This window comes from Diadema setosum, chromosome 5 (assembly GCF_964275005.1).
Source record: "Diadema setosum chromosome 5, eeDiaSeto1, whole genome shotgun sequence".
Lineage (NCBI taxonomy): Eukaryota > Metazoa > Echinodermata > Echinoidea > Diadematoida > Diadematidae > Diadema > Diadema setosum.
The window spans coordinates 36,515,424-36,532,508 of NC_092689.1; the positions used below are offsets into that span (position 1 = coordinate 36,515,424).

A 17,085-nucleotide genomic window follows, 5' to 3' on the forward strand; every position below is an offset into this window, starting at 1 on the left:
AGTCGCACCAAAACAGTCCTAACATATCATACCAGTTTGTTTGTTTTTTAAAGCAATTATGATTTACCTACTGTCTGAATATGGCAATTCTGAGCATTAGAAATGTACTTTTTAATCGAAGACATCCCCCAAAAAGAAAGGAAAAATAGAATGGATCCTAATTTCTAACAGAGTTGTATTCAAGATGTCAATCAGAAGGGAATTATTTACGTGGTCTGTTATGAAATCACTGAGCGCTTGATCTCTTCAACAAAGATCCATATCTTTACTGCACTTGATTGCCAGGAGAAATTACAACAAACTAGTTACGTTCAGACGGGAGCCCTTATCCTCGAAGTTAGGAAACTTTGAGGTTAGAGCTTGTAGTTAGGGACCGTGAAGACGCACTCGTAGTACGAGGTTTGCTCGATGTTTCGAGCCACGAGAAATCTTATGGTTAGCGCTCTAACCACGAGCCGCGGGGGGTCCCCACTCGTAGTTAAGCACCATGTGGACACAAAAAACAATGAACTCGAAGTTAAGAGTGACCTCGCCGTAAACTCCAGCCCCCACAATTTCCCTCTGCTTCCGGGTCAACCTCCCAAACGTACACCACAAATACACTACACGTGAAAAACCTATGACGCACGACACAACAGCATCATCTCTTCTTCCCATGTGCTTGATCTCTGAAACTGAACACGTCGAACTCGCTACTGTATTCTATATTCTTCTCCGACGCTAAAAAAAAAAAAATGTTTTCGACGAATATCTTCATAAAGGCATAAAGTCATCAGTGCAGTGCTATCTCTGCATACCATGACAGAGAAAAAGAGTACCTGTAAGCGAGTCCGACAGGGTTGGACTAAAGAATAAATAGACGCCTTGTTAGCAGTGTGGGCTGAAACTTCCGGTTTTGTGGTTTTAACATCGAGTAGGACCCACTCGTAGTTACGGGGGGGGGGGGGGGGGGGGGGGGGGGGGGGGGCAGAAGCTTAACCTCGAGGTTTCGTAACCTCGAGGTTAAAATTCGTCGTGTGGACACACGTCTTAGGGGGCAAGAGCTAAACCTCAAGGTTTCCTAACCTCGAGGTTAGGGCCTGCCGTCTGAACGTAACTATTGTGAGTTGCTTCATAGATAAAGAATGCAACAAAATTGGACAAAAATTCACTTTGATGCCACTAAATGGTTGAAGGTGGTTCGGATGGGCAACTTGGGGCAACTGTTCCTTTGTGGGTTTTTTGCATGTTCTCAAAGGAAAAGCTTTCTTAGTTACTCCTCTCAGTAGTTATGAAGGGCAGCATTATCTTGCATGTCTTAGCGGACCAGAGGAAATTGATCAATTTATCTGCAGAAGAGAAATAGATTTGTGGAGGAGCATGGTGTGCATTTGATGTCTGTTCACATGACCCAGATAGCTATTTTGAGGTGCGAGTATGACGCTAGATGGAGATTGATTTGATTGTACATTTGAAAGTGATACCAACTTTCTGTAGTCATTCTCTGAGTTCACAGTCATTTCTCGCTGGTCCTTTACTTGTGATTCACTGGATTTCATGCAGATTACTGCTCCACATACTCAGCGGGTGTACCTATGAACAGGGAAAGAGCCCCGTGACAAAAGCTCCATTGTACTGTAATTAGGATTACTTGCAATTCTGTCCTCCCACAAACGATGCCATGTGAGATCGCCGTCAAACTCTCTCCCGATACTCACCCATTGGCAGTTGGCCAGCGAGTGGTGTAGACACTCTGTCTACAGATGTGTGGCTGCTAATTAGTATTGACATGTCTTAGATGAGGTGCCTCCCACTACCCTCCACCCCTCCCCCCACCTTGCAGTCATTTTAGTTCGTCAATGTCTCAATCATGCGATAAGTTGTTATTCATCCTGAGCGATACAGACTTGACATTTGGGGGTGGGGTGGGATGGGATGGGGTGAGGGCTGTTGCAATACATGGCGATTTAAAAGAAGTAAAGTATAAGTGATGTTCCAAGTATGATGAGGTCATCTCATACGAGATGTGATCAACACCTTACCATACTTCATTCTCTCTGTATTGTCTACGTGAAGCACTGTAGAACCAACATGTACTTGAGAAAGCAATGTCAATGACGATGTGATTAACTAGTAGTAGTTTTAGTATGAAGTAGCAGTAGAAGTACATTGTAGCAATAGTAGTCATGGCAGTAGGAGTGCTAGCATTAGGAGAAGCAGAAGTAGTAGAAGTAGCATTTGTATTAGCAGTAATAGCAGTAGTGGCAGTAGTGGAAGTATTATGGGAACACACATATGAGTGATTGTGACCCTAGACGCCAACTTATCCAGTCATCTCGCAACATTTGTCAAATGGCTGGCAGGGGTTCCCTCTTTACATCTTTGCATCCACCTCAAGGTCTTCCCTCCTTACATCTGTGGACCCATCTCAAGGTCTTCCCTCTTTACATCTTTTCATACACCTCAAGGTCTCGTCTTCCAGCTGTCTTGTACTGACGTCCCTTTTTCGTTGCGTGTCACGTCATTGAAATACATTGGTATTATGCTATTCCTAATCAGCTTGAGTAAGTTGTAATAAGGAGTAGTTTCTTAAACCTTGTGATTAGCCCACTCAACGATGGTGACACCAATAGTGACGAATTTTCCGACCCAAATTGAGGCGGTGCCTTTCTGTGAGGTGCTTGATAGTCTCATACTAACTCTGCTGGAACTTATTCTTGTTAATTGAAAAAAAAAAAAGCAATCAAATATACTTTGCCCAGCTCCTCAATTGTCCTAATGGACATAAATTCTGTTGATGCAAGATATATATAGTTACCTAAAGAAAAACTACTTTAAGGGGCTTTTTTTGTTTTGTTCTGTTGTATTTTGTGCTAAACTTCTCTGAAAGGGACTGTACAGTACTGGTTGAGGAGAGGATTCATGTTTTGAACGTTCCTAAGTGAGATAATGAGAAACCTCTTATGAAATATGAAAGAGTATATAATTTTAAGAAGGATTCAACTTTTATGTGATGAAAATTGGTTTTCAAATGGCTGAGATATCCAAAAAAGTAATAATAATAAAAGGCAACATGCCACGCCTTTATTAGGATCTCTTTGTTTCACCTTGTTTTTGGATATCTCAGCCATTTCAAAACCGATTTTTCATCAAATAAACTTTTGATACCCCTTAGAATTGTATGCTCTTTGACATCTCATAGGGTGGTTTCTGAATATCTTGCAAAAAGTTAAAAGCTAAATCCTCACCTTAACCAGAACTGTACACACCCTTTAACCACTGAAGTGAAATTTACATTGACACTTGCAAGATAGGTCAGTCATCCTCTGTCTCGCTCCTTTTAGTTTCTTTTTTTTTTTTTGGTCCGGTGAGTGGGAGGGTTTACAAGTGTTGGGAGGGGAGGGGGGCAAGGTTGAGCAGAAATTTTGTGCCAGAAAGACAAAGGTAGTGAAAAGAGTGAGAGCTTTTCCAAGTAAAAATCAACACTGTGAGCAGAATTAGCCAACTAGGAAAATTGCCACAACTGTTTGAATGTCAGTATATCATGTCGTTATTAGTATGGCATCCCACCCCGCACCTGGAAATAACCATGTGACTTGTCGTCAACCGGCAGAGCGCTCCTCCAGAAATGTGCCGCTTCAATTTTGTTTGTCAGAACAACTTCGCTTCCTCAGTCTCGAAGGAGATGTGAGAACATAGCGACCTCGGTGTATTTTGAGCACAGTCACGTAGAAAAATCCTTCTACTGAGGAAAGGAAAGAAAAAAAATCAGTGACATTTACATGAGCCAATCAGATTAAGCCATTATTAGGCACGGTATGACACAGTCACCTGACCTGTTTGAGTTTGTAAAAGACCTGTCCGTTGCAAGGTTTATATCATACAGAATTTATTCAATCTTTCAAGCGGTCATTACTTTCTTGACATGATTTCACTCAAACTTTAAAGGGTGTGTACAGTTTTGGTTGAGGTGAGGATTTAGCTTTTAACATTTTGCCAGATATTCAAAAACCACTCTATGAGATGTCGAAGAACATGCAATTCTGAGGGGTATCAAAAGTTTATTTGATGAAAATCGGTTTTGAAATGGCTGAGATATCCAAAAACAACGTGAAACAAAGAGATCCTAATAAAAGGCGTGACCTGTCGCCTTTTATTATCACTTTTTGGGATATCTCAGCCATCTGAAAACCAATTTTCATCAAATAAACGTTGAATCCTTCTTAACATTACATGCTCTTTCATATTTCATAAGAGGTTTCTCATTATCTCACTTAGGAATGTTCAAAACATGAATCCCCACCTTAACCAGTACTGTACAGTCCCTTTAAATTTATTATCGTATTTTCATTTTCTCACTGCTTTCAGTCAAACCAAATCTTTCTTTGAAGATAAGGCATAAGAAATTCAATAGTGAATACAGAGTTCCAGTCAAGTTGACCAAAATGTAATTCAGTTAGAGTATACAATCTCCAGCCATGCAGAGCGTCAAGCAGACATGTCCGAGCAATGCTAATGGGAATCCTGCGAAATCCACACCTTGTCCTAGATTGTACAAGCTTTCTCAAGCGTTAACCACAAAACAGAGTTTGTGAGTTTTGTGCAAATACAAGTACCTGCAGGGGTTCCACAATGTTCCTACGAGACTCTCCCCTGGAAAAATAAAAATACAAACACAAAAATGAGAACAAAATCCAGAGAATGCAAACATCTTGATTTTCCTAAATTCCATGCCAATCTAGTCCCTAAGAAGAGATTCATAGTGATATGAAGGGACCAATTGTAAGGGCTGCACTGACAATTTTTCTGACAGATTAAAGGCAAATAAACAGTGACTAAATCAGATAATTTTCTGTAAATAGTCAATGCTGTTATTTCCCCCAGGATAGTGAAGGGGCTTAGAGGTGTGTGTCATTCCCCCCCCCCCTTGATATTGTGATCGTCAGTTAACCCCCACCCAATAAATTAGACTTGATGCAGGTTTTGGATTTGACATGGTATTGGCATTTGAAAGAGTTGTGTACACTGATGAGATGGGCCGAAACAAGGAAAGAATATGCAGGTAGCTGTTTTTGACAAGATTTGCATGTTTTGCTCACTTCACTCAGTGACAGTACCATGGCAGATTGTGCAATATAATCAGGTCAAGATTATACTGCATGTAGTAAATACTTGATATCTAACGAAAATCTATGAAATGTTTGTATTGTTTTTGTAAACTTCAAGTAGAAGATCTTTAAAATTTGGAGTTCTTTTATGGTATTCTAAGTGTGCTCAAAACCAAAAGCAATATAACACCATCTGCTAATAATTGATTCCTTTTCACCAAAAGAGAGAGAGAGAGTGTTGCTACATGAATCGTATCACACAACATCAGCTGGAGTTATGCCTTGGGAGTATTTGCAGATGACGGGAACAGATACAATATAACTCATTAAGCAATAAAAGATCCTTCATTTGTAGCCATAAATAGAATAGTCCCATGAAAAAGGCATATCTCCTCCCACGCTTCATTCATGAATTGACTGACCGATTTGTGTTTATTGAAGCACATACACACACAAATATAAAAAAGATAAAAGCCGAAAAACGCCTGTAGGCCACTGTCGCGCCTCACTTCCAATCTGCGAGGCCGTGCAGTGTCAAATTAGAGGAGGGATGTTATGTTGTCGATATTCCATGATCAGACTAAATTTTGTGGAAATTAGTGCACTCTTTAATATGAATACAAAACTATTTCAGGTCAGTCACTACTGGAGGATTGCCCTCTACATACTCTTCCACCTCCTACACATCAAGTTTCAAATTAAACAATATTGATGAAGAACTAATTGCCCTTGTGATTTTCTTTGAATCTTAACAGCATTTTGCTGTCATATCAGGGCTAAAATAATTAATATCTCAAGTGCATTGTGAATATGAATCACATGCTGTGGAATGATTATTTGCAAAGTCATTCACTTTTGTCGCTACCACCAGTTTATTTCCGGTCAATTCAACCCGCCCACACTGTTTGACAAGTGAAGGCTGCCAGTCTTTAGCAGTGTCCTCCTCCTTCATAAGGCTATGGAGAAATTCACGTCTGTTTGAACACCCGTGAGAAAACAGTATGTTTTAGTTTTCTGCAAGAAGGAAAAGGGTATAACAAAATGAAATTAAGTATCTTTGCTGTGACATAACTCATCGTCCTTTTTAATTGTCTTTTTTTTTCTTTTGCAACATCACAGGTATGTACCTCCGTGGTGGACGTCGCTGTCATGCAGGAGGCCCATGGCCTGATCATGGACATGCTGGCCGACTCGACATTGCCACCAAATGTGGTCAGCGGCCTGAAGGCAGTCAGCACGCTGCTCAGCCCGCCAACCAATTACAACACCCTCCAGCGGCCCAAGATCAGCCCGCTGGTTGCCCTCAGCGAGAGCAGCTACACGTCGGACATCGACGACTCGCCGTACGTTGGAGAGCGCCCCCTGTCATTACCAAAGGTGAAACTTTTGTTGTTTTTATGCCTCCATCCTTCTACCCCCATGGGATGATGCCAGGGACATTAATTTGAAGATGCGACACTATCTACAATATGATTTCGATTTGTGTACCACATGCAATACATATGATTGTAGTTTTAAAGGGAACCCAAACCCAAAGATCAATGTAGATTGAGTGAAAGTAGCAACATTAGTAGAACACATCAGTAAAAGTGTAAGAAAAATCGGACTATTGATGCAAAAGTTATGAACTTTTAAAGTTTTGGTGTTGGAACCGCTGGATGAGGAGACTACTAGATGTTACGACGTATGTGTGGACAACGATATAAAGAAAATATAAAGAAAATTCCACAAAAATTCACTTTTCTAGCATAAGGCCCCCCCCCCAAAAATGGTTTGTTTGCCCTTCGTGACCGACCAAAAATCACGGAAATTTTGGGTCGGGTTTTTTATTTATTTATTTATTTTTTTTTGCCATTTCAAGTTTATTTTTTTCACAAATTTTATCTTCTGCAAATTTTTTAATTTAATAAAGATTTTTTAGACCCAAAATTATCCATTTTAAGCTAAAGAAAGAATAAAAAAAAAGTCTAAAAATGTTTTTTCATCTCATCGACCCATTGTAATCGTGTTCGGGCTGCGCGGGGCCGCAGGCTACGTTTTATAGCATGCTTTGCATGCTAGCTACCTTTTTGGCTCACGTGCTTAGGTAGTGCGCTAGCTACTTTTGCAGCATCCGTTACCAGCTGTCATGACACCAAAACTGTTTGGAGTTCAGTTGCCAGCATCTCACTGGAAGGTACTTTTTTGGAACTGTTTGCAAAATTTAACAAAGATGAACGTTATAAGTGTTTGTCAGTGAGTGTTTCTGCCTTGCCTACCGGGCCCTGGCAAGATGTAAATTTGAATGAATCCATTGGAGTTTTTTGAGCCACATCCTGTACAAAGTTGAACTAGAACTCGAAGTATTGCCAGAAGGATGAGTGTATTACGAGATGCCCTGCCAAAGTTACAAAATTACATGGGTAAAAAGGGTATTTAAAAAAAAAAAAAGCGTCCTACCGACCCTCTTGGGTTTTGACAATTAAGGGCAAACAAACACTTTTTTTTTTTGGCCTAATGAAAGAGCACTTGACCAACTACTTTCAGAAAGCAGGGGGAATAATTGCTACCCTTAACACTTGTATGTCAGTATCAAGTTGATGGGATGTGTAATTTTCATGAAAAATGAATTTTTGTGGAATTTCCTTTTTATCTTCTTCACTGATATGTTCTACTAATGTTGCTGCGTTCACTCAATCCACATTTCTCTTTGGGTATGGGTTCCCTTTAATGAGATGGTTGCCGTGCAGATGTAGCAACCTGTGGTATAGAGTCCCCATGGCAGTCATGTTCCTCAAGGGCCAATGTTACATTCTTACATAATCCCAAAAAATCATCCCCTATCAGTTGCATTCCCTACAGTCTTGGCATGTTTTGTGTCTAGATCAGGTTATATAAACAGCCATTTGAATGGATACATGTGCCTTGAGCTGAGTTTATCTAACTTGTGAGAGAGAGAGAATCGCTCTTCAAAATTCATTTCGAATGGTGTTTAAGAAAGGGGTTTTAAATGCAATTCAGGAGGTGCCACGTTTATCTAACTATCATAATCGCAACTCGAGTATTGTCACTGTACAGCTGCTTTGCACCATTTGACCTGGAAAGTAGAGGTCAACTGAGGCCCACGTTGTAATGTGCGTGTAAGTTGCGTGGAAGTTGACCTCGGCAGCTCGGATAAATATGACGCATTTCAGAATGGCATTGCGTTTATCTACTTGTAGAAAGGTGATCGTGGTCTCAAACGCGTTTCAAATCGCCCTTTGAATGCCATTTCAAATCCGCGTTTCTAAACATGTTTAAGGATCGTGATTCTGCCTCAGAAAATTTTTAGATAAATGCACCCTTGGTCTTTCTATGCAATAATTTTTTTAGGTAAAATCTAATGATGAGTCCCATTCCCTCCTTGCCTCTCCACAGAGGTTACGAAGGAGCCTGCCTCCAAGTTTGATACGCCGCATGTCTACAACATGGACTACCACAACTTCAGCTACAGGTGAGTTGATGCAATATTGCTGCCACATGTCGAGGAATCTGGGGATCGTGACACAAATTCAAATATGTGAGGCACCTCAAGAAAAATATGAGTGCAAACAGTTCTACCAGCATTCAAACCATCCCAACTTCTCTGGGGCCTGTCGACTTCATCTGCTGAAAAAAAGCATCATGTCTCATTGTTTTGCATTCGTAAAACTTCCCTTTGAGGTAAATTTACGTAGAGAAAGCTGCCTTTGAGCTATGATATGGGATCACTTTTGATTTTGTAGGTGGCTACATCTCGCTAGTGCAAAGGAAAAGGAAATCAGGACACCTTGTGCGATACAGCTCTTGCTCTCTTTCTCTCTCTGTGCTCGGGAAGCAGAACGTGCCCAAAGGTTGTCCTTGTCGTCTTGTGGAGTTGGATGGCGTCATCGCCATGAGATAATTCAATTCCTGGGGAAACCTGAGTCCCCTTGTTTTTCAGACTGATCCTCAAATAAAGCAATCTGATTTTGCTGCTGTGTATACTTCCCCACAGGACCTGTATTATTTGGTTGCCTCCTGTAACAGAAAGAATTAAAGAGGAACGTTTCCCCTTTCCTATTCTCTCTCTTTTTCCCTCTGTTCTTTGTCACGTAATGTCTCTATTTTAACACTTTCAATTTTTGAAAGGCAGCAGAACAGAATATGCTGCTAGGAATGATAGATATTCACACTATCAAAGTATTCAGCTTAAAGACCAAAATCACCCAAGTGTATGTGTGGAAATGAGTGAATACAACAATATTAGAACTCATCAGTGAAAGTTGGAGGAAAATTGGACAATCCATTCAAAGTTATGAATTTTTTAAAGTTTCAATGCTACCATCACTGGCTGAGAAGACAACTACAGTTTGTGTGGTCACGTATATAGAACGATATAAAGGAAAATATAAAGAGAATTCCACAAAATCTTATTAGTTTATGAAAAGTGCACATTCCCTCGACTTGCCGCTGACTTATTTTAAGGGTATTATTCTCCCTGCTTTCTGAAAGAGGCGAGTCAAGAGCTCTTATTTTGCTAGAAAAGTGAGAACATGCAGAATTTTCTTTATTTTTTTTTTCATTCTTTGTATGTGGCATCACAAACTGTAGTAGTCTTCTCATCCAGCATTAATTTGCTGCACCAAAACTTAAAAAAAAATCTTAACTTTTGAACGGATTGTCCCATGTTCCTCAAACTTTCACTGATGTGTTCTATCAATATTGCTGCATTCACTCGATCCACACATATATTAGGGTGAACTTGGTGTTAAAAGTTCTAGAGAGAGGGATCTAATGGACAAGATGAGTGAATATGTTTAGCGCAAGAAAGAAGCAAAAAGAAAAAAAAAAGAAAAAGTCCCTCACTTCATTGACTCTGTTGAACTGATAATATGTAAGGGAAGATTGACACTTATGATTCATGCAGAGCGAGGTAGCTGGCATGGAGTCAGGTTTGTCAGGAGTTTTGCCTCGGGAACATCGCTGTTTCCATAGCGTGACAGAGAGCTACAAAACAGTGTCTATTGCATGAGATCACATCTAGCTGTGATTTACTGTTATTTGATTTAGCTGATGCTGTTTTGGCATATTTTTCCATTGCTAACAAGACAGTAACAAAGCTCCCTGTTCATGACTCAAATGAGTTGATACAAGTAGCTCATGATTAATATCACGGAGAAGTCTGAGCTATCTTTGTTTTCTAATCTTGTTTGTGCGTGTGGTATGTTTGTACACAGTGTTTACTGGCAACTTGATGTTTATTCCATCCAGAAATATAAAGAGAAATAAAATTAATGCTCAGAACAGCTGTGTGTCACCCACAAGGCCATATCGACTTAATGGCTCCAATGCTGTGTGTTGTCATTAGCTACAAATAAATAAATAAATAAATAAATGAATAAATATGTACTTACACTTTGGCAACAATTCTTTTCTGAATGGTACAGAATGCTCAGTGTCTTGAATTGGCTTGTCTTTTCAAGCAGATGGGCATTTGGATGACACTTAGTGGAATGTGCAAGCGTGAAGACTTCTAAGCCATAGCGCTGTCTTGATATTTCTTCGTCATGTCCTCAGAAGTTGTTCTACATTCATAGGGTGTAGAGACCCCCCCCCCACATCATTTTCATGCCCTGAAAACTCGGCCACTAAACTTTTTTTTTTTCTTTTCCAATACTTTCCAGTGTTTTTGCCAGATATGCGCTATCGCGGCATCACCGCCCATGTCCTCAAAATTAGGAATTGGCCGAATTAACTTGATTTTCCAGCGACAATTACCCGCGACCGTGCACTCAATTATGTCATTTCCTGCTGGATAAAGCCAGTGCGTACGTCACGATGCTGTGTTTATGGGTGTAAACAGCAACTCGCCAGAGAACGGGGCAGCGTTTAGCGGCAGAAAACTGCTCTTACGCAAGTTGTGATGTCATATGGGACGGAGTTACAATGTCGTGCACCGGGGTTTTTCTACGAAACACCTTCTCTTTGTTCTGTACATTTCTACCAGAATAGATAATAAAAGCCTGTTCCCCATCTTGTTTCTGATGTGAATTCCTGACATGACTGCTTTGTGTAGTTAAAATATTGTCAATGACAAGCAGTGATTCCCACCTTAGGGCTGACCCCGTTTCCATGCTATTTTGGACGTACAACATACATGTAGATGCCACTTGGCTTTTCTGTATTTGTTTGAAAATGTTGTATCACGCTACATGTTTACTTAAAGCAGGGATTGCAAAGCAAGATTTTTCCAGAGATTTTTTTTTTCTTTTTCCCCCTTCAAATGTCACTGGTAAATGTTTGTGTGATGTTTTGAAAATAAGACTAAAAAAGACACAGGGCATTTTCTTTTTTTAAAACTGTTCTTAATAAGGAAATTGTATTTGCCAGGTTTTCTGACAAGTGTGGGAAGGAAATTAGATTTGTTAAATACATTTGGGACCGTTCCATAAACGTATCCTCACATTTACAAATTATGCTGATCTGAGTGCATGTTGTTGGTGAGGTCATTTCTTTTATTTTGGTCATAGGTGTGGTGTTGGATTATTTGCAATGTTGTGTTTTCCTTTAAACCTAAGGAGTGATCAGCAGCAATATGACATGCATGTGCAGTGAGCATCCAAATGTGATGGACTCTTCAAAGAAACAAAGACACACTGTCCCATGACATCTCTAACAGCTCTCAGAAATGTAGCAGTACACTTGTTGGTTGAGTGTCTGAAGGGCACAGTAATGCTTTGTGATTTCCTAGAACAGAACTGAAACTTAGTTCTTCAATGTACGTACGAATTTTTCTTCAAGAAAGTCCTACAGTATGTATGTCACATATCAGTGTGGATAAAAAAAGAATTTTGTTTCAAGTGCATTCATATGTATGATTGATTCTTCATTTGATCTCTGTGATATTTTGAAAATGGATTGTGAATAAAGTTGTAATACAAGATAAGTTTGTAGTATGTTTATAAGTTAAAGAAAAAATATGTACATACAAAAAAATTTACATTATCCCTTGTTTGTTTGTTTTGTTTTTTTGCTGAAATTCTCAGGTATGCCAACCCTAGAACCTCAACCGCTCAGAACCCGCAGCTCAAGTTTCCGCCACTCCCGGGATCTCACTTCCTCCCCAAGCCCGGGCAACAGTCGCTCGAGCAGTCCCGCCCCCTCGCTGCGGCGCGATGGTGGTGAGGGCTCGCTCAAGTCGCGTTCCTTCTCCATGGGTACAGGCGGACTTAGTCCGCGGTCGCCCTCGCCGAACCTCCTGCCGCCCGAAGGTAAGGTCCTGCGGTCGTCGTCGTTGCGTGCGTCGCTCGGGGGCAGCTCCGTCCCGACACTGCTCCGCACTGAAAACGGACAGTCCGCAGAGATGGGAGAGGCGCTGGACACGGCGGATGACAGCGAAGATGAGGCGACCAGGCTGGAGGAACTGTCCAACCAGCCCATCACGCTGACCATCACTCCCGACGAGTCGGCGAAGGAGGCGGTGCCGAGAGCAGAGGAAGCCGACCCCACCGTCGTGGCGGCAGACAATAACAATACGAACACTGCCGAGAAGATGGCGGAGCCGGCCACGATGACGTCATCATTGAAGCCACGCGGAAGTGGCAAGAAGCGGGGCAGCGTGACAATAAGTGAACACGCCACTATTATTGAAGAAGGGTCGATGCGCACAATCCCAACAGAGGATGTGGACATCAAGGAGGGAGAAGAAGAACAGGTGAATCTCTACTTACATTGTATCAAATCTCCTTCCCCCAGTTTGTCTTCTGCAATGGACATGGGACCATTGCCTTATCCTCAAGGCAGCATTCTTATGATTGCAAATATCAATAACTTGACTAATCTGCATAAAAAAGACCAGCTCCCCCCCCCCCCACCCCACTCACACAGACATAGGAAGATACATGTTAATACATGCTTACTCATTGCTGTATTTAATCTTAATTCCAATTCATGATGCAGCAGTGCCAAGGTTCTAAGATTCCATCATGGCCAGTGTTCAATGGCCACAGAGATCAATATAGTCCATGACACTTAGCTTATTTCAGAATTTTAGAATGACCAGTGAAACCCTCTTGCCATACACTTTATCAATTAACATCCACAGAAGAAGATACATATATGTATTTTTGTAATTTTCATATATGTAATTGCCATTATTGCTGATACTATATAGTCAGTAAGATTTAGACTTTGAGGAACTCTTCCCCTACCCCTGCCCCATCTCACATCTCATTTTGTGCCACGCCCAGGAGGAGGCCTTGGAGACGGAGGAGAACCTGGAAGAGATGGATCCAGTCAAGGAGGAATGCAGAGAGCTCCTGTCCCAGCTGGACGAGTGGGACTACCCGATCTTCACCTTATCAGAGCTATCAGACAACCAAGTACTCAGTCAAGTGAGTCAGGGATGGGCTCGGATGAGCACCCCCTGGTGGTCATGATCTGTTGCCAGGGATGTGGCGGTGATGGTGGTGGTGGTGGTATTGATGGTTAATAGATGACATTGATTTTAGAGGAGAGACGGCATCAGTATTCAGATGACACATTGATGATGATGATAGTGGTTTGTTTTTGTCTCACTGATGATGGTGAGGATAGATGGTCACAAAGAGACAGGGATGATAAGAATGCTGCAGACATGACTAATAAGGTGATGGTGATGATTACGTTGAAGAAGAGGAGGAGTAGGAGGAGGAGGAGATGGAATTGATGATAGTGATGAAGAAAACAGTGCTGCTGCTGCTGAAACAATGATGTCAGTGATAGTGATGATATGGAAGGGGTAGGGAGGAAGAAAGTGATTCCAGGATTGATTTTGATATTGATGATGTCTCTTTTCAGGTTTACAGTAATTACAGTCTGGATGATGATGATGGTGATGATGGTGATGATAGTTATGATGATGGTGATGATGATGATGATGATGATGAAGATGATGATGGTGATGATGGTGAAGATGATGATGGTGATGATGGTGATGATTGGTGAAGATGATGATGATGGTGATGGTGATGGTGATGGTGGTGATGATGGTGAAGATGATGATGGTGATGGTGGTGGTGATGGTGATGATGGTGATGATGGTGATGATGGTGATGATTGGTGAAGATGATGATGATGGTGATGATGATGGTGGTGATGGTGATGGTGGTGATGATGGTGAAGATGATGATGGTGATGGTGATGGTGATGGTGATGATGGTGATGATGGTGATGATGATGGTGGTGATGGTGATGGTGGTGATGATGGTGATGATGATGATTATGTCATGGATCCTGATTTTGAAATTTATGTCAGTGGAGCTTGTTAAATCCTAGTGATGACTTGTATGTTTTTATTCATCCTGAGGATTTCACAGTTGTCATGTTTTCATTACATGGAATAAAATAAAGACACATCCTTAACCCTAACCCTTACATATGACCCAGAATGATAAGAAACACTTAATCACTGTCAGATTCTATTCTCTTGCCTATGTGAATAAAAATGTATGAGATGCTTCTATTCGTGGAGTGTGTTTCTCCCTATGAAGTATAAAGCAGAAATAACCTCATCACGTATCTTTCTTTCTTCCATCCATCAGGTTGCTTACCGATTGTTTTCTGATGCTGGCATCTTTGAAACATTCCGAATCACAATCCCAGAATTCATGAACTACTTCAGAGCACTAGAAAATGGCTACAGGCATAAACCTTGTGAGTATGTCGTAAGTCATTCCCAGGCAGATGATGCTATGCAGTGATCTTAGTCAAAAGGCCAATGACACTTAATCAATACTGCTGGCATAGACATCTATATTTAATGGTTTGCAATTTCGTGTCTGTAGATTTGTATGTTTACACAGCTAAAAGTCTTCACAAAGCATTGCTTTGATACTATTAAAGTTCATTTGCAGAAAAGTCACTGGTTAACAAACTGTAATGGAATTGTACTTTAGAAGGAATGCCTTCTGGAGAACTCTGCAGACACACAATGTATTTCCAGCTTTGCGCTATTCTAAGTCACCATCGCTGAGCTTGACACTAACTTTATCTTTTGGTAGCCCGACAATGAAATTTGGTCTCCTGAACACATCTCTTTCCTTATAAAGTGATGGCCTGGCGTATGCTTCTGGTTGACTCCAGGCCACTAGGCCACCAATAATGTCGAGCCATGTATCGATTTGGCAAAGACAGGCTTAGAAGTATTTACTTTGTCCACTGTTATACATTCGTAGAAGCAGATGATCTGTTTTCATGTATTCCATGGTCTTTGGCAAGAAGAATTTGTAGACATTTAGCTCTCTCAGGATCTCGCTCCAATACTCCTATAGACATTGTACATTAATATGGCTCCCATGGGACTGAAAAACTTAATCCACTAACCAGCTGGAGGATGGATGGTTTGAACTTCCTTGCTGCTTCTCCCGCAGATCACAATCGCATCCATGCTGCAGACGTCCTCCACGGATGCTACTACATGTCCACCCAGCAGATCCCGGGATTCACACAAGTCAGTCCGGAAGACCTGGACCCAATGGGCAGACAAGACGGTGAGATGAGATGCCGTGGCCGCTGTATTGCTACAACCTATCTAATGCATGTCATCTTTTTCATCTTTTGCTTCTCTGCATAACTCCAAGCCCCGTCGAAATATAAACCTTTGTGTATTCATCTTCCTCCCTTGTATCTTCTTCTGCTTCTTCTTCTTCCTCTTCTTTTTTTCTTCCTCCTTCTCCTCCTCAATTCTCGATCCTTCACCTCCGTCTTCTCCTCCTTGTCTACCTACTCCTCGCTTGACGATGAATGTAATCACCATTATCATCATCACTTTAATCATCTTCATACTCGTTATTTACAGCATCATCGCCATTGTTATCTTTGTCTTAATCTTCATCATAATTGTCATCATCATCATTACCATTATTATCATCATTGCCCCCATCGTCATCATTGTTATAATCTTCATCAACGTCACTGTTATGATCATCACTCTAATCATCATCAGTGTTACCGTCATCGTCATCATCATTGCCCTAATTTTTGTTATCATTGTAATCATGAGTATTGTCATTATTGTGAACATCATCATCATCATCACCATCACCACCACCACCATAATCATCATCATCATCATCGTTATAATCATAACCTTTGTCACTGTCATCATCAGCAGTGTCATCGCCCAGTGCAGTGATGACACGTTTGCTGCTTTTGTTCCAAGTTGATGTTGCCGTTTTGTTCTTCCTTCATCATCAGCACGTACCCATCATCAAATAAACCTCTTTGTCGTATCTTTTAGCATCAGTATGACTCTGTATGCCATTCATCATGCAGCACGGTCTGTTCAAGTAGCCTGTCTTACATGTGGGCGATTTAAGCAGCGACCGTAGAATATTAAGATTAAAAGTTATCATTCCATACTCTGGACTGTCGGTACACTGTTAATAACCCTCACTTAGGTAAACAGAGAATAGTATACTCTTTGTATTGGTCTATGCCTTTGTGTACTGTTCTTTCAGTGTACAAGATGTAATTCCGCAAACATCGCTATGGCTGTGCTGTCATTACCAAGGGCATGTACTCCTACAGTGGTGTCTGAACATACATTTTCGTGTGTGTTAGTCTGTGTATGTACTGTGAGGCATCCTAACTACACATTGTCTGCACAGCAGTTTAGACAGGCAGTTAAAACAAGAGAGAAACAAGTGGGGGGAAAAAAAAGGAGAAAAATAGCCCAGATTGGAGGCAAGTCACATCGAATCCCCCCAACAGATCAATTTTCTCATTCTTTCCTCTTGGAAACTCAAATGTTCATGGAGTTGTGCCCCCTCTGCACCCCCCTGTAAAATATAATTTTACAAGACGAGGAGGAAAACCGCAATAATGAAGTGGGTGGGGTGGGGTCGGGGAAGGAGGGGGGATGGGGGGAAGGGGAGGGAGGGAGGTCTACATGTAAAATTGAGTCAGTGTTATGGGTAGTAGTCTCCCTCAACTAGACTGTTTTATTGTCTCGAGAGCAGCACAGCTTGGTGAACAAAAT

General features: G+C 41.2%; 1 protein-coding gene across 1 annotated transcript in view; it reads left to right on the top strand.

The window, feature by feature from the left end:
• LOC140229340 (cGMP-inhibited 3',5'-cyclic phosphodiesterase 3A-like) overlaps positions 1-17,085 on the top strand; it is a 46,838-nt gene that overhangs the window by 4,863 nt on the left and 24,890 nt on the right. The window contains exons 2-7 of the mRNA XM_072309623.1: positions 6,207-6,464; positions 8,484-8,559; positions 12,113-12,780; positions 13,316-13,459; positions 14,648-14,759; positions 15,476-15,595. Coding sequence (XP_072165724.1) covers positions 6,207-6,464; positions 8,484-8,559; positions 12,113-12,780; positions 13,316-13,459; positions 14,648-14,759; positions 15,476-15,595 — 1,378 coding nt within the window. The remainder of the gene's footprint in view (positions 1-6,206; positions 6,465-8,483; positions 8,560-12,112; positions 12,781-13,315; positions 13,460-14,647; positions 14,760-15,475; positions 15,596-17,085) is intronic.